Source organism: Photinus pyralis, unplaced genomic scaffold (genome assembly GCF_008802855.1).
Source record: "Photinus pyralis isolate 1611_PpyrPB1 unplaced genomic scaffold, Ppyr1.3 Ppyr1.4_LG9, whole genome shotgun sequence".
Taxonomy (NCBI): Eukaryota; Metazoa; Arthropoda; class Insecta; order Coleoptera; family Lampyridae; genus Photinus; species Photinus pyralis.
The window spans coordinates 15342246-15365932 of NW_022170878.1; the positions used below are offsets into that span (position 1 = coordinate 15342246).

Consider the following 23687-nt stretch of genomic DNA (forward strand, 5'->3'; position numbering starts at 1 on the left):
ATGACGCACGTTCGGTGGTTGGTTGTTACATATTGCACTTGGCATTATGAGAATTAATTACTTTATACTAATGTTTTGCCACGACACGTTCCTTTGTTTTGTTGTAATGTGATACTTAACGTTATACTCCTATGTATTTGAACCGGGTGATTATGATTATTAATATTTGGCAGGCTGGCTTGTTTCGAATATGCACTGTGCGTTTTTATCTAAGCCTAAAAGTTGTAAATTGTGGTGTATTGTCTTTGGTATAACTCCGGTAGCACTAAGAATAATGGGCACTATAACAGTAGATTTCATTCTCCATTGCGCTTTAAGCTCGATAGCTATATCGGTGTATTTGCGGTGTTTTTCTGCATGTGTTTTGGTTAAGTTGTTAGTTGTTTTTGTGTTTTATCTATAAGTGTAATGTCTGTTCTATTATTGTGGATAGTTTTGGCTATCAGTAGTGTCCTCTCCCAATATAATTGATGTGTGTTGTTTTCAAGTATTATCTGTGGAGTGTATTTGTAGTAAGGTGTCTTATCTGTTATGAGATTATGTTTAAGAGCTAATTTTTGATGTTTAATTTTAGCTACCTGATCGTGTCGATGTTTGTATTCTGTTTGTGCAAGTCGCGTGCATGCCGATATTATATGTTGGATTGTTTCTGATGTTTGTGAACAGAGTCGACAAGAATCATTTGTCACTGTTTTGTCTTTATGTATGTGTTTTTTGTAGTTTCGTGTATTAATGACCTGGTCTTGTATTGCTAACATGAAACATGTTTTGTTAATAGTGTACGAGTGTTTCTCTGTACTTGTTCTAAATCTGTATTTGTCCAACGTATAAACCCAAAAGAGTATGTAAGTACTGGTGTGGCATAAGTGTTAATAGCTTTGATTGTATTTCTACCGTGCAATTTTGTTTTAAGTATACTATGTATTCTTTGTAGGTATCGTGTGATAAGTGTTTGTTTTATACTCGTATGTTTAATGTGTGTGTTTTGCTGAAAACCAAGATACTTATAAGTTTCATTCTTGTCCATGGAATTTATTAAATTACCCTGTTCTAGCTCATAATCTAAAAGTTGTCTTTTACCAGCTGTGATGTGTTTTACATTTATCGATTCCAAAGTCCATTTGTATGTCACGTGAAAATGTTTCTGTAATGTGTAGATGGTGATTAAGTTTTATGCTTGTGGAAGAGTATAATTTAAGGTCGTCCATGTAAAACAGGTGTGCAATGTTGTGATGTATTTCGTGGTTATGTTTATAATAATAATAATATTAATAATGGTTATTGGTGATATATACGTAGCTACGTATTTTCACAAGTCAGTAGACGATAACACAATACATATTTATAACATTGAAATAATTAAATAAATAGAATTAACACAGTAAAAACATTGAACAGGTACAAAAGTAGATAATATATGGCAATGACTAGGACAGAATCAGTGAAATGATCTTGGTAACTGCGTAGGTATTTTAACGAGGGGGTAATACATGAGCAAAATGTTGTACGAAAGACTACCAGTTGCCAAAGACTACCACAGACTACCATAGGACTACCAGTGACTACAAGAGACTACTCCATGAATACCAGAGACTACCACATGAATACCACAGACCACCAATGAATACCAGAGACTACCACATGAATACCACAGACCACCAATGAATACCAGTGACTACTCCACACTACCACACAGGTGACAGCGAGATAAGGAGTTGTATCTGGACTGCGACCGATGTTGGGCAAGATCCTTTAATTCTAGATCTAGATCCAGATCAAAGATCCGCACCTAGATCAAGATCGTCCTAAAATGATCTAGATCCTTTATCCTGCATAGGTAAATCTGATTTACATGGGTGGATTTGATTCATTATTCGGAAAATGCTTAGGTACTTATCTCATTCTGTGTAACCCCTTCAGGTTTTACTTTTATCTATGCAAAATTCGCAAAACAGCAAGAAAAATGATGCGAAAAAGTCCTTCTTTGAAAATTATAATAACCGCCTACATCTGAATTACTACTTAAGGCAAAGCGGTGTGCTTACCTACATAACAATAACGTGTTTTTCGGATAATTTGGGTAGACCTGGCGGCGGCATGCCCATGAATCAGTTGTACAGGGTGAGTCAACGATTGCGCGGAGTAACTTAATGCCTTGAAGATAAGACTTTTCGATAGAGCCTTTTGTATTATGATGTGGTTGAATATTCTCCACATTTTAAAAATATTTGGAATTATACAGGGTGCGCCCACAAAGTAGGGCGCCCAAATGGTACATTTTTTTAAATAGAACCCTGTATTTGAATGCATTTTTGAATTCTACGTGTAATTGTACGTCTTTTTTATTATATGGTTAATATCCGAAAAACTAGTAGTTTTAAAGATAATTAGATTTGTAAGAAAAATTGGGCATTTGCAAGCGTCAGTATATTGTCAAAATTATTAATTAAATTTTGATTCCAGGTTTTATATCTTTTATCCTGGGTTAAGTAAAAGTCAAATAAATACATCTACTATAAAACATTAAAAAAATAGCTTACAGGGTGTTTTTTCTAGATCCAAAGTTACAAAACTTCATATTAAAAAATCTCACTTTTTTTAAATGGAACACCCTGTATATTTTTCTGTCATCATTTCGCTCCTCCAAAAACCTTTAACTCTTGGTAATAATGTCCTATACCTATCTCTGATAGTTTTCGAAATATCTTGGTTTTCCTGGGTTTTATATTCTAATCTTAAATAAGTTATATGTAATTTACATAATAGTGAGGTGGCCATGCAAAAAAAAGGCAATTTTTATCTGCCTGGTTCAAAGCTAAAATCATATTTATTAATTCATTTTTCTAATAATTCGTTTAAGTCTATAAAAACTAGAGAATAAATTTGATAGTAAAAACATAAACAAATATGTTGGTTTTTCTACTTTTTATATTTTAATCTGAAATAAGTTCTAATTTACATAATAACGAGGTGAATATGAAAAAAAAATGAAACTAATATCACTGACTGGATGACATTAGGAGTTAAATTTAATTTGTTTTATAGTCAAATGTTTTACTTATTCTCCAGTTTTTGGACTTAAAATAGGTAGTTTGAAAAATAAATTAATCGATATGATTTTCGTTTTGGACGAGATCGATAAAAATTGCTTTTTTTGCATGTCCACCTAACTATTATGTAAATTACATATAACGTATTTAAGATTAGAATATAAAACCCAGGAAAATTAAGATATTTCGAAAACGATCAAAGATAGGTATAGGACATTATTATCAAAAATTGAAGGTTTTTGGAGGATCTAAATTATGACAGAAAAATATACAGGGAGTTCCAGTTAAAAAAGTGAGATTTTTTAATATGAAGTTTTGTAACTTTGGACCTACCAAGAAAAACACCCTGTAAGCTATATTTTTTATGTTTCATAGTAGATGTATTTACTTGACTTTACTTAACTCGTGATATAAAACCTGGAATCAAAATTTAAGTAATAATTTTGACAATATACTGACGCTTGCAAATACCCAATTTTTCTTACAAATCTAATTATCTTTAAAACTACTAGTTTTTCGGATATTAATCATATAATAAAAAAGACGTACAATTACACGTAGAATTGAAAAATGCATTCAAATACAGGGAGTTCTATTTAAAAAAATGTACCATTTGGGCGCCCTACTTTGTGGGCGCACCCTGTATAATTCCAAATATTTTTAAAATGTGGAAATATTCAACCATATCATAATACAAAAGCACTCTATCGAAAAATCTTATCTTCAAGGCATTAAGTAACTCCGCGCAATCGTTGACTCACCCTGTACTGTAAACAATTACCGATACTACCCCCTAAGCTAAACTACCCGTTGTGCTAATGACTATTCCCACTCAATCCCAAAAACTTGAATGGAACACAGTATTTTATTCTTTAAATATAGACAACGATTTATTCCTCCAATGTTAAAAACATTTATAATGTAAATAATTAAAATTGATCTTTGGATCTACTAGTGGAAGATCTATTATAATATAATCTAGATCTAGATACAAGATCATCTTCTAAAAAGGGTCTAGATCCAGATCTAAGATATATGTGATTAGCATGGAAACCTTGGCCTCGACCTAGGCATGTTTTTAAACACACAACACAAATACATTATTACTGATTGATTCGCTACCATCTTTAAAACTGAATCGTCACCTTCAATAACCAGCACTGCAACAATCAATCGAATTAATTTAGAAAGTATGCGATTTGATAGACAAAATCACAAAAACCATAGTTTATGCCGGAAATACCTACATACAAGCAAAATGGAACATAATAAAAAAGTTAGTAAATGCTTATAGGAATACCAAAGACTACCACGAGAAAACCAGCGATTACCACTGACTACCATAGGAATACCAGAGATTACCATTGACTACCACGGGAATACCAGAGAATACCACTGATTACCTTCGGAATACCAGTGACTACCATAGACTACCGCAGGAATACCAGAGACTACCACGGAAATACCAGTGACTACCAGTCATCTGTACGAAAGATTACCACGCCGACTAACCCCTCGTATTTTAAGGAACGTTAAATTTATCGCTGATGTACTCTTCTAAAGAATAATAGGAATTTTCTTGTAAGTGAGTTTTTACGGTATTTTTGAACAACCTGAGACTTAGGTTTTTTATTGTACTTGGTAAAACATTAAATAACTTCATACCGTAAAAGCTAGCGCCATATTTCGTTTAATTGATTCTGTGAAAATTAACTTGTATAATATAATATTGTACCCAAAGTTATTAGTGTTTAACAAATATGAAAGTGGATTAAGATCAAGACAAAACCAAAGCGGACTTAAAGAATCGCATTGAAAAATTCCTCTTATTATTATTATGGTCAGTCTTTCTTCTCAGAATTGAGGTCTAGCCTGGATTAAGTAATCGCACGGATTAAAATCAAGTAACGATTAGTGTTTGACTATATGTCGTTCGTCTAGATAAGATTTGTTTAGTCCGAAATTTTATGATTTTATAAATGATAGTAAAGAAAAAAAATTATCAAAGTCCTCGTTTGAGATCGAAGGGACTTCAGCGCATTTTTGTGTGGCAGATCAGTATTCTATTAGCCACTTTCGATTCAACCATCAATAACAGATCTTGTCGAAGGCTACTACATTCACTAACCGCTTCCCACTTTCCTCGTGCACCCGCAATTCGCTTTTAAAGATTTGACTCCACCATCAGGAAGATCGTGTCGGGGGCTACCACATTCCCTTTGACGGTACCCACTTCCGACGTCCCGTTCACCCGCAATTCGGGTTTGAAGATTTGACTCCACCATCAGGAAGATCGTGTCGGGGGCTACCACATTCCCTTTGACGGTACCTCCTTCCGACGTCCCGTTCACCCGCAATTCGCGTTTGAAGATTTGACTCCACCATCAGTGAGATCGTGTCGCGGGCTACCACATTCCCTTTTACGGTACCCACTTCCGACGTCCCGTTCACCCGCAATTCGCGTTTGAAGATTTTACTCCACCATCAGGAAGATCGTGTCGGGGGCTACCACATTCCCTTTGACGGTACCCACTTCCGACGTCCCGTTCACCCGCAATTCGCGTTTGAAGATTTGACTCCACCATCAGGAAGATCGTGTCGGGGGCTACCACATTCCCTTTGACGGTACCTCCTTCCGACGTCCCGTTCACCAGCAATTTGCGTTTGAAGATTTGACTCCACCATCAGTGAGATCGTGTCGCGGGCTACCACATTCCCTTTTACGGTACCCACTTCCGACGTCCCGTTCACCCGCAATTCGCGTTTGAAGATTTGACGCCACCATCAGGAAGATCGTGTCGGGGGCTACCACATTTCCTTTGACGGTACCCCCTTCCGACGTCCCGTTCACCCGCAATTCGCGTTTGAAGATTTGACTCCACCATCAGGAAGATCGTGTCGGGGGCTACCACATTTCCTTTGACGGTACCCCCTTCCGACGTCCCGTTCACCCGCAATTCGCGTTTGAAGATTTGACTCCACCATCAGGAAGATCGTGTCGGGGGCTACCACATTTCCTTTGACGGTACCCCCTTCCGACGTCCCGTTTACCCGCAATTCGTGTTTGAAGATTTGACTCCACCATCAGTGAGATCGTGTCGCGGGCTACCACATTCTCTTTTACGGTACCCACTTCCGACGTCCCGTTCCCTCGCAATTCACTTCTATTGGCGACACGAGAAAGAGAGACAGCGATTCGAGATTCACGAAACGTTAAACCGCGTGAGTTCGCAACGGAAGGTAAAAGGCGCCTGACTACTTCTCGAAGACGCGCGCGCCCCCTCGCAAAAGGTCGTTAATTTCGCCCCTATGACAAAAAACAAAATTCCGCCACGCAGGAGTTGTGCGCGTTTACAACATCTTTCCGACGACACCAATTTGAAAAGAATCGGACCAAAACTGTAGTAGAAAATAGGAAAAAACTGAAAAACCTTCACGTTAGTATACTACGCTCGAGGATGACGCCCAGATGTCGCCAACCCCACATCATGTAGCCATGTCCCTAAGGGTGACAAATTTCACGGCCCTGTAGATACACGTACACCCGTTGCCTTTCTACAAGAGTTCTTCTACGCGCCCACATTTGCTGCCAGCCAGCCAGCCAGCCAGCCAGCCATCCAGCCAGCCAGCCAGCCAGCCAGCCAGCCAGCCAGCCAGCCAGCCAGCCAAAGTGAGATTAAAAGCTACTTTTTACAAAAAAAATTTTTTGCAAAAATGCGCTAAAAATTATCAAAGTCCACGTGTGAGATCGAAGGGACTTCAGCGCATTTTTGTGTGGCAGATCAGTGTTTTATTAGCCAATATTGACTCCACCATCAATAAGATCTTGCCGAAAGCTTCCACGTTCACTTTGTCGGTACCATTTTCTCACTTACCGTGCACTCGCAATTCGCGTTTGAAGTTTTGACTCCACCATCATTAAAATCCTTTGGGGGTTACCATATTCCCTTTGTCGACACCCACTTCTGATCACCCGCAACAATTCGGATTTGAAGTTTTGACTCCACCATCAGTAAGATCTCGTCGGGGGTTACCACATTCCCTTTGTCGATACACAGTTCCGACGTCCCGTTCATTCGTAATTCACATTTTGGTAGATTTCGCTAAAATCCCGGCATAAAATCGTATTCAACTTTTGGGTACTTCACATAGCTCGACCTTCAATTAGTGACACGAGAAAGAGAGACCGCGATTCGCGCTGTAAGAAACTTTTGGGCGCCCAAAGTCGACTACCCCTCGAAGCGCGCCGCGCAAAAGGTGGTTTATTTCGGCCCTAGGAAAAAAACAAATTTCCGCCATGCAGGAGTTGTGCGCGTTGACAAGATCTTCCCGACGACACCAATTTGAAAACAATCGGAGAAAAACTGTAGAAGAAGATAGATAAAAACTGAAAAATCTCCAGGTTAGTATAATACGCTCGGGGATGGCGTTCAGATGTCGTCGACTCCAAATCTTGTAGCCCCATCCCTAACGTTCTTAATTACACGGCCCCGATAGTTACGTGTACACTCCTTGTCTTTTTACAAGCGTTTTTCTACGGGCGCGCATTTACTGCCAGCCAGCCAGCCAGCCAAAGTGAGATTAAAAGCTACCTTTTACAAAAAAAATTTTTTGCAAAAATGCGCTAAAAAAATAATAAGACTTTCTTTTTATTATAATAATATCCGCCCCGTGATGGTTTACCCTCGGAAAATTTGGTGTCACTATCAACTCTATTGAGTTTCTTTAGATGAAAGTGTCCCGAAAGGACATTTAATAATAACTTCCGGAAATACAGCGTTCGATTTGTGCCCAGTTTGCAGTAGGGGCATGGACGAAACGCTGTGGAACCCTAAAGTAAATTTTCGTGAGCGGATGAATTTTCCGTTGTCCGATTTTACTGGGGACGATCCTTCAGGATACGGAAATTAAACCTGCTATACCGAAAAGGCGGACAAATTTGTGCTGCCTACGTTGGTAACTTTAATACGTGTAGCGCAAACAAAAAGAGAAGTAACACGAGACACCTGGACTTTTATTATTGTACGTACCTCTCAAACGTAAAACGCAGCTTGACTTGATTTATTGCTAATAATTCCGTCTGAGTATGTGTACTACGGGTAAAGTTCTCGGTATCCGACTGGAAATCATACAGGTCGTGGGGGTTTCGACACCAAATTCACTAACCGACTTTCAGTAAACTACTCCAGGTGTAAAGCTGTGCAAGTTTAGAATTAGTGCACATTTAAATGGAAGTGTTAATAATTTGTGGTGGAAATTAGATGAAGAAAGCATGTCTGGAAGATTCCTCAGGTGAATTTGCAAAGATTTTAACTAAAGACGCGGTACCAAAAGCTAGGCCCATTAAATAAACATGGCATTGATAGTATTAACGTATCGATGAAGAGGGGAGTCTGCCTAAGACACCCTTTCAACCAACCCCAAAATATGGACCTGTCACTTTTCATACTGTTTACCTTCAGGATCTACCTGATGAGTTTCGAACGGTTCTCAATCGACTATGAGGCACTTCTTCAAACGATCCTTCCATAATTCATAACTTTTTTTAGCGCATTTCCACAAAAATAAAAAAAATGCGCTATTGTGGCCACTTTGTCTGTCCTTCCGTCCGTCCGTCCGCTCGTTTTGCGACGCTACTAGTTCTTTTCTTAAGAGCTATTGTTCTACTTTTTTCGCTATTTGGTTCGTTATGGTGTCGAGTCTTGTACCAAGGAAGGAATTTTTTCTGTACCGCTTACAAAAAAAGTTATTGTAAAAAAAAAAACAAAAAACCGTTTTTTACATGTTCCATAATTTTACACTTTTGCCGTTTATTAACGATCCTAGAGATCGTTTATAATTTTGCATTGCTATCTGTCCCCTGCCGGTTGGTCTCTCCGTCTGTTCCTTTGTCTGTCTGTCCATCTATCTGTCCGTGTGAACGATAACTTTGTTTAGAAATGTTCGATCGCTTTTACATTTCCGTTAGTTATGAACTGAATTGCATGAAATTCAATATGGGCATAGCTTTAGCCATATAATACGCAATGCCAACAGTTGAATCGAATCGATTCAAAATTCACAGTGCCCTTTTCGCATCTCGACCATTTATAAACCGAATTGCAAACTTTTTACTTATAAAAGTATTTGAATGAAATTTGATACATAGGCACTTGGAATAAAGGAAAATCAAACGCCAATTTCAAAATTTGGTTGTGCGCATGCGCAGTGCCAACTTTTTTATTTATGGAAGAATTTAAACGAAATTTGATACATAAGCACTTCGAATAAAGGAAAATCAAACGGCAATTTCAAAATTTGGTTTTGCGCATGCGCAGTGCCAACTTTTTTATTTATGGAAGAATTTAAATGAAATTTGATACATAGGCACATGGAATAAAGGAAAATCAAACGCCAGTTTCAAAATTTGGTTTTGCGCATGCGCAGTGCGAACTTTTTTATTTATGGAAGAATTTAAACGAAATTTGATACATAGGCACTTGGGATACAGGAAAATCAAACGCCAGTTTCAAAATTCTATTTTGCGCATGCGCAGTTCCAACTTTCTTATTTAGAAAAGCTTTGAAATGAAATTATTCCCATAAACTGAAATTGAAGTAGCACGTCAAAAATGAATTTCCCATGTGCAACGCTATCTTTCATATTTGTGGCCGGATTTTTGCGATTTTAACAGAAGTTGCATCTTACAAATGGGAAATGAATGCAAGTGGAAATGCGCTTTATGTAACTTGTTTTAAATTCGGGATGTTCTTCCCACACAACACAGTCTTTACAGTGGACGTCCACATTTGAGCCATTTTAGGTTACGACGTCCATGTGGCAAAAACGTACGTACATTGAACATCCGATGATTCGCTCTTATGGAATACTTAACAGGTGGTAATTACAATGTAGATATCGCTTTCAAAGTATCTGTTTTATTTGTTAATCTACTACAATAAAACGACGTAAAACCGCGTAAAAAAATTACGCATTGCCCACGTCCCGATTAAACATTGTCTCTCGTATTTAAAGGATCCACGGATCCACCACTTCCACCATTAAATACTCTCCTTTTAGATTTCATAAACAAACAGCCAATCGGAGCCAAATTTGAATAAAGCCAGTTTCAAAATCAACTGCGCACCTTTGTGTTTTTATGAGCGACAACACGTCCACGAAACTTTAAATTGGCGTATCTCCTAAACCATTGGTTTTATCCTATTTTGAAAGTATCTCCCTTTCCTTGACATGGCAAACGTAGGTTATGTGATGCCTGCATTCATTTCGATAGTGAGCAAACGACATTCTTTTTTTAAGAATTACATTGCATCGCTTCTTTTTTTTTACTGCAAAATGAAAGGGCGAGAGGCCGAGAAATTCTTCCATTGCAGATTGTAACTGTTGGTTACAATTAGTGCTAATTAAAACTAACTTTTTACTGCAAAAGCGAATTTTTTCAAACATATTGTTTGATTTTTTATTACCACCTTTAATATTTCTTAACGCACTTTTTTACAGAGAACCGATCGTTATTTTTATACAAATCAAGAAAACAATTACAGTACCTTAGCGTTCTTTAGAAGCGATAGTATTCCTATAGTACACTTCGGTACGAGACGATACTTTTAAAATGGACAATAGATAACGCGAAACCTGGATCCTGAAAGGACTGACGTTGACATTTTCAGGATTCTTTCGGAGATTAGCGCCCCTGGTGTAATTTACCGGCATTGAACGGTCTACGTTTACTGTCGCCTACCGTCAAGTAACTTCCTCTTTCAACGTATATTTTATTATTGCTCTCCTAGTATAAAAACAATGAGGTCAGGTCATTCCACTACAAAACTAGTAAGTTGTACACAAATTATGCTATTATATTTTCATCTCTATCTAGCTCATGCGAAGAAAAAGACACAAGTTTTGCACTGGACGGCTCACTCCAAAATTTAACTGAAAAGGGTTTAAAATTGTTGCGAGAAACTTGTTAATTTTACTCAATTTTGTTTATCATCTAATTCTGTATTATAAAGCAAGGTGAAGTTTAGAAGCGTTTGTGTGTGAGTTCAATGCGCCTGAATATCGCCAACTTTGTAGGACCTTAGATTATTTAAAAAAACTGTAAGATTTCTTATTTATTTGTCGACCGCCTGCGTGCGGGGTAATATATCTAAACAAGGTTTGTAAGCTTAGTAAACGTTTCACAACGGTCATATGGTCCTGCAAATTTAGAGGTACGTTTTTCCAGTCCTATTGAGAATTTTCACAGTGTACAAACTTGACCATCTCATCGAACCCAAGACACTCAGTCTGTTATTAATCATTCCGGCTGGGGATTTTTTCGTAAAACATTTTTGTCAATGCCAATCTATTAGTAGTGTGGTTATTCGACTCCAAAGTGCGACCCAGATAGAGTTTTCAGGTTAGATTTTTTTCTATTCGTGCCAAGATTTATTTCATGTGTTAATCAAATGCTGTGTAATAAATCATTTGGAATTGGAAGATTTTCCTTAGTTTGCACGCACGTCATCGGCGTATTATGGCGTCATCACTGAGTATGTTTACATAGCATTATGCAATTTAATGGAAGAGCATATGTACGTAGTGCTGAATTCTGGGTAGGATACTCGTTACATCAACCACTTCTATTGACCAATTACTTGTTTCCTTAGTTATTTGTAACAGGTTGTCTGTGTCGCGATCTTTAACTAACAAGGCGGGCATTATAGTTTGAACGTAAAGGAAAAAAAATCATTTTCGTAATAACAACGCCCGCAGCAGTCGAGCAATCTTTGACTTACCCCATACTGCGCACCTTTACTTTCATGTGAAAAAGACGGACGTTTTGCAGCACTTTCGAATCTGGGTGGCAGTGGGTGTTAAAAGTAGCGTTTTTTTAATACAGAAATGCGAAAGGAAATTGACTAAAAGCTCAGAATTTTGTGCGAATGAAGAGACGAAAACATATAAAATATATTACGCATACAGCCACGCGATCTCAGTGAAACCTTCCACGGGACAAAAACCCTATAAATGGCTTGTTGCCACATCTAAACACTTTTCTATGACATGATAATAAAATAGTGTTGTTTGCAAGTTCCCGATTAAACATTGTCTCTCGTATTTAAAGGATCCACAGATCCACCACTTCCACCATTAAATAATCTCCTTCTTTTAGATTTCATAAACAAACAGCCAATGGGAGCCAAATTTGAATAAAGCCAGTTTCAAAATCAACTGCGCACCTTTGTGTTTTTATGAGCGACAACACGTCCACGAAACTCTAAATCCTAAACCATTGGTTTTATCCTATTTTGAAAGTATCTCCCTTTCCTTGACATGGCAAGCGTAGGTTATGTGATGCCTGCATTCATTTCGATAGTGAGCAAACGACATTCTTTTTTTAAGAATTACATTGCATCGCTTCTTTTTTTTTACTGCAAAATGAAAGGGCGAGAGGCCGAGAAATTCTTCCATTGCAGATTGTAACTGTTGGTTACAATTAGTGCTAATTAAAACTAACTTTTTACTGCAAAAGCGAATTTTTTCAAACATATTGTTTGATTTTTTATTACCACCTTCAATATTTCTTAACGCACTTTTTTACAGAGAACCGATCGTTATTTTTATACAAATCAAGAAAACAATTACAGTACCTTAGCGTTCTTTAGAAGCGATAGTATTCCTATAGTACACTTCGGTACGAGACGATACTTTTAAAATGGACAATAGATAACGCGAAACCTGGATCCTGAAAGGACTGACGTTGACATTTTCAGGATTCTTTCGGAGATTAGCGCCCCTGGTGTAATTTACCGGCATTGAACGGTCCACGTTTACTGTCGCCTACCGTCAAGTAATTTCCTCTTTCAACGTATATTTTATTATTGCTCTCCTAGTATAAAAACAATTAGGTCAGGTCATTCCACTACAAAACTAGTAAGTTGTACACAAATTATGCTATTATATTTTCATCTCTATCTAGCTCATGCGAAGAAAAAGACACAAGTTTTGCACTGGACGGCTCACTCCAAAATTTAACTGAAAAGGGTTTAAAATTGTTGCGAGAAACTTGTTCATTTTAGTCAATTTTTTTAATCATCTAATACTGTATTATAAAGCAAGGTGAAGTTTAGAAGCGTTTGTGTGTGAGTGCAATGCGCCTGAATATCGCCAACTTTGTAGGACCTTAGATTATTTAAAAAAAAAACTGTAAAATTTCTTATTTATTTGTCGCCCGCCTGCGTGCGGGGTAATATATCCAAACAAGGTTTGTAAGCTTAGTAAACGTTTGTATAATACAACGGTCATATAGTCCTACAAATTTAGTGGTACGTTTTTCCAGTCGTATTGAGAATTTTCACAGTGGAAAAACTTGACCATCTCATCGAACCCAAGACACTCACTCTGTTATTAATCATTTTTCGTAAAACATTTTTGTCAATGCCAATCTATTAGTAGTGTGGGCACTTCAAGTTGCGACCCAGATAGAGTTTTCAGGTTAGATTTTTTTCTATTCGTGCCAAGATTTATTTCATGTGTTAATCAAATGCTGTGTAATAAATTCTTTGGAATTGGAAGATTTTCCTTAGTTTGCACGCACGTCATCGGCGTATTATGGCGTCATCACTGAGTATGTTTACATAGCATTATGCAATTTAATGGAAGAGCATATGTACGTAGTGCTGAATTCTGGGTAGGATACTCGTTACATCAACCACTTCTATTGACCAATTACTTGTTTCCTTAGTTATTTGTAACAGGTTGTCTGTGTCGCGATCTTTAACTAACAAGGCGGGCATTATAGTTTGAACGTAAAGGAAAAAAAATCATTTTCGTAATAACAACGCCCGCAGCAGTCGAGCAATCTTTGACTTACCCCATACTGCGCACCTTTACTTTCATGTGAAAAAGACGGACGTTTTGCAGCACTTTCGAATCTGGGTGGCAGTGGGTGTTAAAAGTAGCGTTTTTTAAATACAGAAATGCGAAAAGAAATTGACTAAAAGCTCAGAATTTTGTGCGAAAGAAAAGACGAAAACATATAAAATATATTACGCATACAGCCACGCGATCTCAGTGAAACCTTCCACGGGACAAAAACCCTATAAATGGCTTGTTGCCACATCTAAACACTTTTCTCTGACATGATAATAAGATAGTGTTGTTTGCAAGTTCCCGATTAAACATTGTCTCTCGTATTTAAAGGATCCACAGATCCACCACTTCCACCATTAAATAATCTCCTTCTTTTAGATTTCATAAACAAACAGCCAATGGGAGCCAAATTTGAATAAAGCCAGTTTCAAAATCAACTGCGCACCTTTGTGTTTTTATGAGCGACAACACGTCCACGAAACTCTAAATCCTAAACCATTGGTTTTATCCTATTTTGAAAGTATCTCCCTTTCCTTGACATGGCAAACGTAGGTTATGTGATGCCTGCATTCATTTCGATAGTGAGCAAACGACATTCTTTTTTTAAGAATTACATTGCATCGCTTCTTTTTTTTTACTGCAAAATGAAAGGGCGAGAGGCCGAGAAATTCTTCCATTGCAGATTGTAACTGTTGGTTACAATTAGTGCTAATTAAAACTAACTTTTTACTGCAAAAGCGAATTTTTTCAAACATATTGTTTGATTTTTTATTACCACCTTTAATATTTCTTAACGCACTTTTTTACAGAGAACCGATCGTTATTTTTATACAAATCAAGAAAACAATTACAGTACCTTAGCGTTCTTTAGAAGCGATAGTATTCCTATAGTACACTTCGGTACGAGACGATACTTTTAAAATGGACAATAGATAACGCGAAACCTGGATCCTGAAAGGACTGACGTTGACATTTTCAGGATTCTTTCGGAGATTAGCGCCCCTGGTGTAATTTACCGGCATTGAACGGTCTACGTTTACTGTCGCCTACCGTCAAGTAACTTCCTCTTTCAACGTATATTTTATTATTGCTCTCCTAGTATAAAAACAATGAGGTCAGGTCATTCCACTACAAAACTAGTAAGTTGTACACAAATTATGCTATTATATTTTCATCTCTATCTAGCTCATGCGAAGAAAAAGACACAAGTTTTGCACTGGACGGCTCACTCCAAAATTTAACTGAAAAGGGTTTAAAATTGTTGCGAGAAACTTGTTAATTTTACTCAATTTTGTTTATCATCTAATTCTGTATTATAAAGCAAGGTGAAGTTTAGAAGCGTTTGTGTGTGAGTTCAATGCGCCTGAATATCGCCAACTTTGTAGGACCTTAGATTATTTAAAAAAACTGTAAGATTTCTTATTTATTTGTCGACCGCCTGCGTGCGGGGTAATATATCTAAACAAGGTTTGTAAGCTTAGTAAACGTTTCACAACGGTCATATGGTCCTGCAAATTTAGAGGTACGTTTTTCCAGTCCTATTGAGAATTTTCACAGTGTACAAACTTGACCATCTCATCGAACCCAAGACACTCAGTCTGTTATTAATCATTCCAATGGGGCGGCAGGGGATTTTTTCGCTAAAATATTTTTGTCAATGCCAATCTATTAGTAGTGTGGTTATTCGACTCCAAAGTGCGACCCAGATAGAGTTTTCAGGTCAGATTTTTTCTATTCGTTCCAAGATTTATTTCATGTGTTAATCAAATGTTGTGTAATAAATTCTTTGGAATTGGAAGATTTTCCTTAGTTTGCACGGACGTCATCGGCGTATTATGGCGTCATCACTGAGTATGTTTACATAGCATTATACAATTAATGGAAGAGAATATGTATGTAGTGCTGAATTTTGGGTAGGATACCCGTTACATCAAGGACTTCTATTGACCAATTACTCAAAATATGTTTCGGTAGTTATTTGTAACAGGTGTCTGTGTCGCGATCTTTAACTAACAAGGTGGACATTATAGTTTGCACGTAAAGGGAAAAAAATCATTTTCGTAATAACAACGCCCGAATACACAAATGCGAAAGGAAATTGACTAAAAACTCAGAATTTTGTGCGTAAGAATAGACGAGAACGTATAAAATATATTACACACACGCGATCACAGTGAAACCTTCCACGGGACAAAAACCCTATAAATGGCTTGTTGCCACATCTAAACACTTTTCTCTGACATAATAATAAAATAGTGCTGTTTGCAAGTTCCCCATATATTTTCGTTGAGATTGATAACGAAATGGTAGGGAGGTAACCGTAGCACATCATATCCATTTTCTTATGCCATCTCATAAGCAGCGTTATTCAGTCTCGAAACAGAAAGTATCACTATTAATAGACCATACTGTATGGAATTTAAGGAAACAATCTTCAGCAATTTGGAAACACAACATTTTTGTAACACGAATCTGGCAAGTTTTCCAGTAAGATACTGTGATAATAGCATTGTTCACAATAATCAGCGATAGTTCTTTTAAATTCCATTTGAAAGAAGCGGTCACGTGATTTCTGGAAGAATATGCGATCGAAATTCTATGCGGATTTAATCCCTTCGAGGTGGTACATTTACGAAGTTCATTAATGAAACGCCAAAAAAATGCTTATATAACAATGAATGTTATTATATGAAAGGTTAACCTGTTTGTTAAAGATATTATAGGTCGATTTTACTGGAGGCGATGTAAAATATTATTAAATTATTCCCAAACGGAGTAATGTAGCCCAACATTTAATTTAAATTGGCGGTATGAGAGGAGGTCAAAATCTGACAAATTTAGAAAATTACATCATTTTAAACGATAACTCCCTCGAGGTCCGTTCCGTGTTTGAAAACAGATTATATATTATATGGGATCAGAAATGTAAAAGTAAATACGTTTGTAGCAGAAATTAAATTTTTGTGTAACCTCTTTAGTTTATCAAATTTCTGACAGTTGAATGCGCCTTGTGTTCGGTATAATTTCGAAATTATTGCGAGCGAGCTTTTTCACTGTTGAAAAGTTGAGCTTCGACGTTTGGACGTTGTTTGGTGGCGTCTGCATATTCACATTGGTACATTTTGCCAATTTTCCTCTTGTTAATTAGCACTTTTTGGAGGAAACGTTAATTGGAAGCTTTAATTAGCTCTGTTTTCGTCGTGCCTCTCGGCGGTTGAGACACACCGTTCTAGTAAGTTGTTTTCGAGACTAAAAGAAGTTTTCGCTGGAAGAGATCAATTCACGAAGCGACAGGAGGAGGCGTAGATCATTTACCTACATTCAACTCTAATTGTATCTGAATTATATAAGCTAATACGCTTGTGCGCCCCACTTTTTCTCATTTCACGTGCTTCCGATGTTGAAGTATTTAGACATTCGGTGAATAGTAGCTGCGGTCAGCCTCTCGTGTCTAGTTAATGAATAGCGAAGACTGTTGTAGGTAAGGATTTCATGTGTTCGTATTATAGTCAAAGCACAATCGTAATTGCACAATTTTTGGAAAATATGTACGCGAACGCTTGCCTTTCCAATGAAGAGTTACAGAGTTACAAAAGTATGTACCAAAATGTCTGCATGTTTACTAAGAGAATAGTTATGGCGGTCAAATGGCAAACGTGTTTACTCGCTTATTCCAAGAGATTTTGTGGGTACCAAACTAATAGTTAAGGGTTCTAGAAATTAATATGTTGTGAGGGAACGAGATAGTCGAAACAAAAGCGAGACAAGATTATGGCTTTTGTTATATTTTGGTACTTCATTCACTGTATCTCTTAATATAATGACTTTTTTGATTTATGGAAGCTCTTTCGTCTGCAATCCTTCTGAAATATTCATTTTTCGATCTATTTCCTATGGATTTTAAAGACAAGGCCTTTGGTAGTTTTTCAACTCCACTTCTTAATTACAATAGTAGTTGTTCTTTGATTTGAGTAAAAATCCATTTGTGCCGCTTCTTGTGAAGACTGAGAACGAGTAGATTATGAGCGTGGGTTTTGCAATAGTGGAAGCGTGGGACCGTATCGGTTTTTAGGCTCTGCAATAGATCATATCAGATTATGTCATGTTATGTCACATGACGTCACATCATCTCATATATCATAATTCATAACATTAAATATCTTCCGACGTATTCAGTCAAGTGGTAAACCTACAAGACAGTATGTAACCCATGAAGACCCTAGAGCTACTCTCGTAGTAATAAGTAAATTTGAAAGCGATTTATTTAAATTTCACTACTCCCTTCCACCCCACTTTTAATTTTTGGTTTTGAGTTGCAAAAAACGGTATTATTTGTACCGTTTGTCACCTCACGTATCCATCCAATGAAATTGACACCCTGTAATTAGAATGGAACACAGTAAGATCAGCAAGCGTAACCTGCGCTAGTTATAATGAAAATTCGGTTTTGATATAAGGGATGACTTTTATTTAAAAACTGTTTGGAATTCTAGTTGTATGTACATGGCACGAGATAACCATACCGATTTTAAAACACAATCAACTCTTGCCAATTAAAACAACAATTCTTTCTGGTATACGGGATGACTACACCAACAACATGTAATGGTAGGAAGGGAGAACGCCAGAATAAAAACAATATTCGAGAAGATAATGGCGCCGCACCTTCCAGATTGTTAACCATCGGCGGCATAAAGGACACAACACGCAAGAATTCAGAGGTTGCTTGTAACTTCTTTTTAAAGACGGTACATGGTAGCGCTCCCTTGGATTGGAAAAATTGATCGCAGAAGTCTCTTTTGCTTCCAATTGCTTTCGCGCTTCTTTAGTTGAAAGATTTTTGGAAAACTCGCCAGAAATTAACGTTTTAAACCAATTCTTCGCTCTGGTAAAGTAGGAATGAAAATTTCGCGGCAAACGAACGTGGTTCCCTCTTTGTAGTCTTGGACCGAATTCCCTCTAAAACTTCCCAGACTAACCCCTTCCTATTTTTTTTCATTAATTAATTGACGCCTTTTCAACCATTTTGTTTATTTAAAAGCCAATGAGCATACCAAGACATAATTTATATGAGTATACGAATGCCCTCATTGTCTTAATGATGATGATTGTAGGAAAAGGGCTATTCATTTTTCCTTTTGCTGAGATTTTCCATACCCCTCAGGCCCCCCGGTGTTACATTCTCCCACAAATCCGCCAGGGTGGCCATTCTCAGTCCAGTTTTCGGTAAATCGCAATCGAACGTAGGAAAAGGAAAGGGATTTTAGCAGTTCGGGCATTCACTTCGTATCACGCCGGGGTTTCCACACCCGAAACACGTTGCAGGCGGTTTTGGAGAGCGTTCTTTCTCTTCCGGAATTCCTTCTGAGAATGCCCGCGATTTCTGCTAAAGCTATGCCCCGTTTTCATTTCGTGCAATATCGTGTGGACGTCGGTCCTACCCCCGAAGTAAACGTTCGGTAGAGACAAGGCTATAGCTGGAGGACGATATCCATGTGGAGAACGCTTTCCGAGGAGGCTCTTCCCGTAGAGTCAGAGATTTTGGTCGGTTTGTTCTACTGAGAGTCCTAAACCCCGCGTCACGGCAGTTCGGGTACTACGAAAAACGTTGTTGTGTTGTGGCCTTCTTCCTCTTCCGGCATTCCTTCTGAGAGTGTCCGGGATTCTTGCAGTAAGTGCACCTGGGTTTTCGACCGGTGGATTCTGTAGTGCATTTGGCTTGCTGTGGTTGTAAGTCCTCGAACTTCCGTAGTTCGTTCTGGAGTTCGGCAAACGGTTTGAAAGAAGTGCGCGAGATCTTCTTCCGTATCCTTTGATGCAGGAGCCCATTCACCATGCGCAATCCAGGCTCTCGCCGAGCTCTTCCTCGATCCGGTTCAGTAGCGTTCGTGTTTTTGCGATGAAGAACTCGATGATGACCACCTCGCCTTGCTCCGTAGCGAAGATCTCCAGAAGGAGTTGATGTGGAGGCTTTGCTGGTCCATAGGAGGGTGGTGGCGTCGGATCATGTCTTTATAGTTCGCTTCACTACTTGCCCCTGCACAAACGCTGACAGCTTCCAACCTAAAAAAGGAAGGTTGTACACTGCCTTTATTTGAGGCCCGAAAAAAAAATTGTCTCAGATCGACCAGGAAAAAAATGTTTCTTATAGAATGTGGCCTGTAGAATCCATAATTTCAAACAGTTCCAAGATTGGGCTACTAGATCAAAAGTTATAGCCCTTTGAATTTTCTTTCTAGTCTATAAGTTTTGATTGAGAAATCTGATCGAAAAAGCACGAATTGTTTTGGATTCTACGCACCAAAATTAATTAGAAAAAGTGTTTTCTCGAGAAATTTTGGTGTAGTGGATTTTTGGTAGAAAGTTAAGTTTTAAGCTCTTTCAGAATTATTTCAAAGCTTTCATTCGCTTTAAAAATTTGCCAATTCTGTATCAGGATCATATGAGTGCGAGGAGGTGTTTTTTCCTAATACTACACCTATTACTTGTCGACAAACTTGTGCAAAAGGTGTCGTGCTACCAGGAGAACATAATATACGAAGAGGTCTTTTTCTAGCTCTGTCAGAATTATTTCAAAGCTTTCATTCGATTTAAAAATTTGCCAATTCTGTATCAGGATCATATGAGTGCGAGGAGGTGTTTCTTTTCCTAATACTACACCTGTTACTTGTCGACAAACTTATGCAAAAGGTGTCGTGCTACTAGGAGAACATAATATACGAAGAGGTCTTTTTCTAGCTCTGTCAGAATTATTTCAAAGCTTTCATTCGATTTAAAAATTTGCCAATTCCGTATCAGGATCATATGAGTGCGAGGAAGTGTTTCTTTTCCTAATACTACACCTGTTACTTGTCGACAAACTTATGCAAAAGGTGTCGTGCTACCAGGAGAACATAATATACGAAGACGTCTTTTTCTAGCTCTGTCAGAATTATTTCATAGATTTCATTCGATTTAAAAATTTGCCAATTCCGTATCAGGATCAGATGAGTGCGAGGAAGTGTTTTTTTTCCTAATACTACACCTGTTACTTGTCGACAAACTTATGCAAAAGGGGTCGTGCTACCAGAAGAACATAATATACGAAGACGTCTTTTTCTAGCTCTGTCAGACTTATTTCAAAGTTTTCATTCGATTTAAAAATTTGCCAATTCTGTATCAGGATCATAATATGAGTGCGAGGAGGTGTTTCTTTTCCTAATACTACACCTATTACTTGTCGACAAACTTATGCAAAAGGTGTCGTGCTACCAGGAGAACATAATATACGAAGAGGTCTTTTTCTAGCTCTGTCAGAATTATTTCAAAGCTTTCATTCGATTTAAAAATATGCCAATTCCGTATCAGGATCATATGAGTGCGAGGAAGTGTTTCTTTTCCTAATACTACACCTGTTACTTGTCGACAAACTTATGCAAAAGGTGTCGTGCTACCAGGAGAACATAATATACGCAGACGTCTTTTTCTAGCTCTGTCAGACTTATTTCAAAGCTTTCATTCGCTTTAAAAATTTGCCAATTCTGTATCAGGATCATATGAGTGCCAGGAGGTGTTTTTTCCTAATACTACACCTGTTACTTGTCGACAATCTTATGCAAAAGGTGTCGTGCTACCAGGAGAACATAATATACGAAGAGGTCTTTTTCTAGCTCTGTCAGAATTATTTCAAAGCTTTCATTTGCTTTAAAAATTTTCCAATTCTGTATCAGGATCATATTAGTGCGAGGAAGTGTTTCTTTTCCTAATACTACACCTGTTACTTGTCGACAAACTTATGCAAAAGGTGTCGTGCTACCAGGAGAACATAATATACGAAGAGGTCTTTTTCTAGCTCTGTCAGAATTATTTCAAAGCTTTCATTCGATTTAAAAATTTGCCAATTCTGTATCAGGATCATATGAGTGCGAGGAGGTGTTTCTTTTCCTAATACTACACCTGTTACTTGTCGACAAACTTATGCAAAAGGTGTCGTGCTACTAGGAGAACATAATATACGAAGAGGTCTTTTTCTAGCTCTGTCAGAATTATTTCAAAGCTTTCATTCGATTTAAAAATTTGCCAATTCTGTATCAGGATCATATGAGTGCGAGGAGGTGTTTCTTTTCCTAATACTACCCCTGTTACTTGTCGACAAACTAATGCAAAAGGTGTCGTGCTACTAGGAGAACATAATATACGAAGAGGTCTTTTTCTAGCTCTGTCAGAATTATTTCAAAGCTTCCATTCGATTTAAAAATTTGCCAATTCTGTATCAGGATCATATGAGTGCGAGGAGGTGTTTTTTTCCTAATACTACACCTGTTACTTGTCGACAATCTTCTGCAAAAGGTGTCGTGCTATTAGTAGAACATAATATACGAAGAGGTCTTTTTGTAGCTCTGTCAGAATTATAAGCTTTCATTCGCTTTAAAAATTTGCCAATTCTGTATCAGGATCATATGAGTGCGAGGGCGCGCAACCGACTCCCTTCTCAACCTCTGGCCCACCTTTTGTTCCACCCTCCGACCCAGCTCGAGCATGATTTTGGACTATCTATCCGTTCGTCTGTGTACATGATAACTCGCGAACGGTTTCGGATTTTCCAATTCTGTTTGCGGTAAAAGGTAGATAATGGTCAAGGGACTAACTGGTTAAATTTTAGTCACTGGACTTTCTGTCCGTCCGTCTGTCGTCTATACTGATTTCATTTTGAAAAAGTGTTGTAGTGAGCAATTGCTTCTGCTATCGATTAAGAGTTTTGTTTCAAATTAGCCTAAACAAATGCCACACACGAAGGCTATAAAATGGCGGAAAATGAGATTTGATCTCATTACCCGCGTGTATGGGGTAGATGCCCGATGGTGCGCTGAAACTGTTCCATTGCATTCCGACGTAAAGATACCGCTTACATCATTAAGCAAGTATGTGTAAATTATGATCGCTTCTAATTTGTCTGGTCTTGTAGAAAGGAAAGAAACTGAACTGTTCGTTCGGCATCTACCATCTGGCAATTTCGCTAATTTATAACCAACGTCGGATTCCCTTAGAGATAATCGATTCAGTTTTACTGCGATCATTGAATTTAACACACCTACAACTTAATTGAGGCACATGAGTAACACAAGAATAAGTTTGTGTGAGCGTGGGTGGTTGCATTCCACCCGCACCACCCCTTCTGGTCTCATCGCTAAAGGCGACAGCCCACATTGTGTACATTATTTGTGGGTGCGAAAGAAACGGAACTGCGGGATGCACGCTGTAAATGGAAGAGGAAAAAAAAGTGTTCGACTGGTACCTACTGGGCACACGAAATTGTCGTTCACTGGACGGTGACAGGTCACTTTGGCGCCGTTCAGTCGACACCCGCAGGGTTCGAGCGACCCACTCGCCCTCTCATATTGCCAAAGGCGACGGACGACGGTAATTGACTTTCAAATGTCCGACGACCCGACCATCGGAGAGGCCTACGCTATTTCTTTGGATAATCATCTAGTTTGACTTGATAGAATATCTAGAAGGCCCGCGGCGGTTTTTACCTCATCTCGAAATGGCGTAGTATTAGTTTTGCAATTAAAAATCCTTGTAAGGAGTCGCTACCACTTTCATTTACAATTACCTCTTCTCGCAATTGCCTCCGGCAGCACCTGCGGCGACGCGCTCACCGTTCGATATTACATCAAACATTGAGGTCGTCGTGACTGAACCGTTTCCATTTTAGCACTAAACTACGCACAAATGGCAGAACGATGTATTTAGTCTTCTCGTTTAAGTGGTTTATTCAATGACTGATCGCGGAGCCTC

At 38.1% G+C, this 23687-nt stretch overlaps 1 protein-coding gene across 2 annotated transcripts in view; it reads left to right on the forward strand.

The window, feature by feature from the left end:
* Positions 1 to 23687, forward strand: part of LOC116181074 (BTB/POZ domain-containing protein kctd15) — a 65560-nt gene that overhangs the window by 16815 nt on the left and 25058 nt on the right. Inside the window, exon 1 of one of the 2 annotated variants that reach the window (XM_031501330.1) lies at positions 17328 to 17388. The exons of the other annotated variant lie outside the window; for it this stretch is intronic. Within the exon in view, the coding sequence (XP_031357190.1) occupies positions 17366 to 17388 (23 nt within the window). The 5' untranslated portion in view covers positions 17328 to 17365. Of the gene's footprint in view, positions 1 to 17327; positions 17389 to 23687 lie in introns of those variants that run through there. 2 annotated transcript variants of the gene reach the window in all.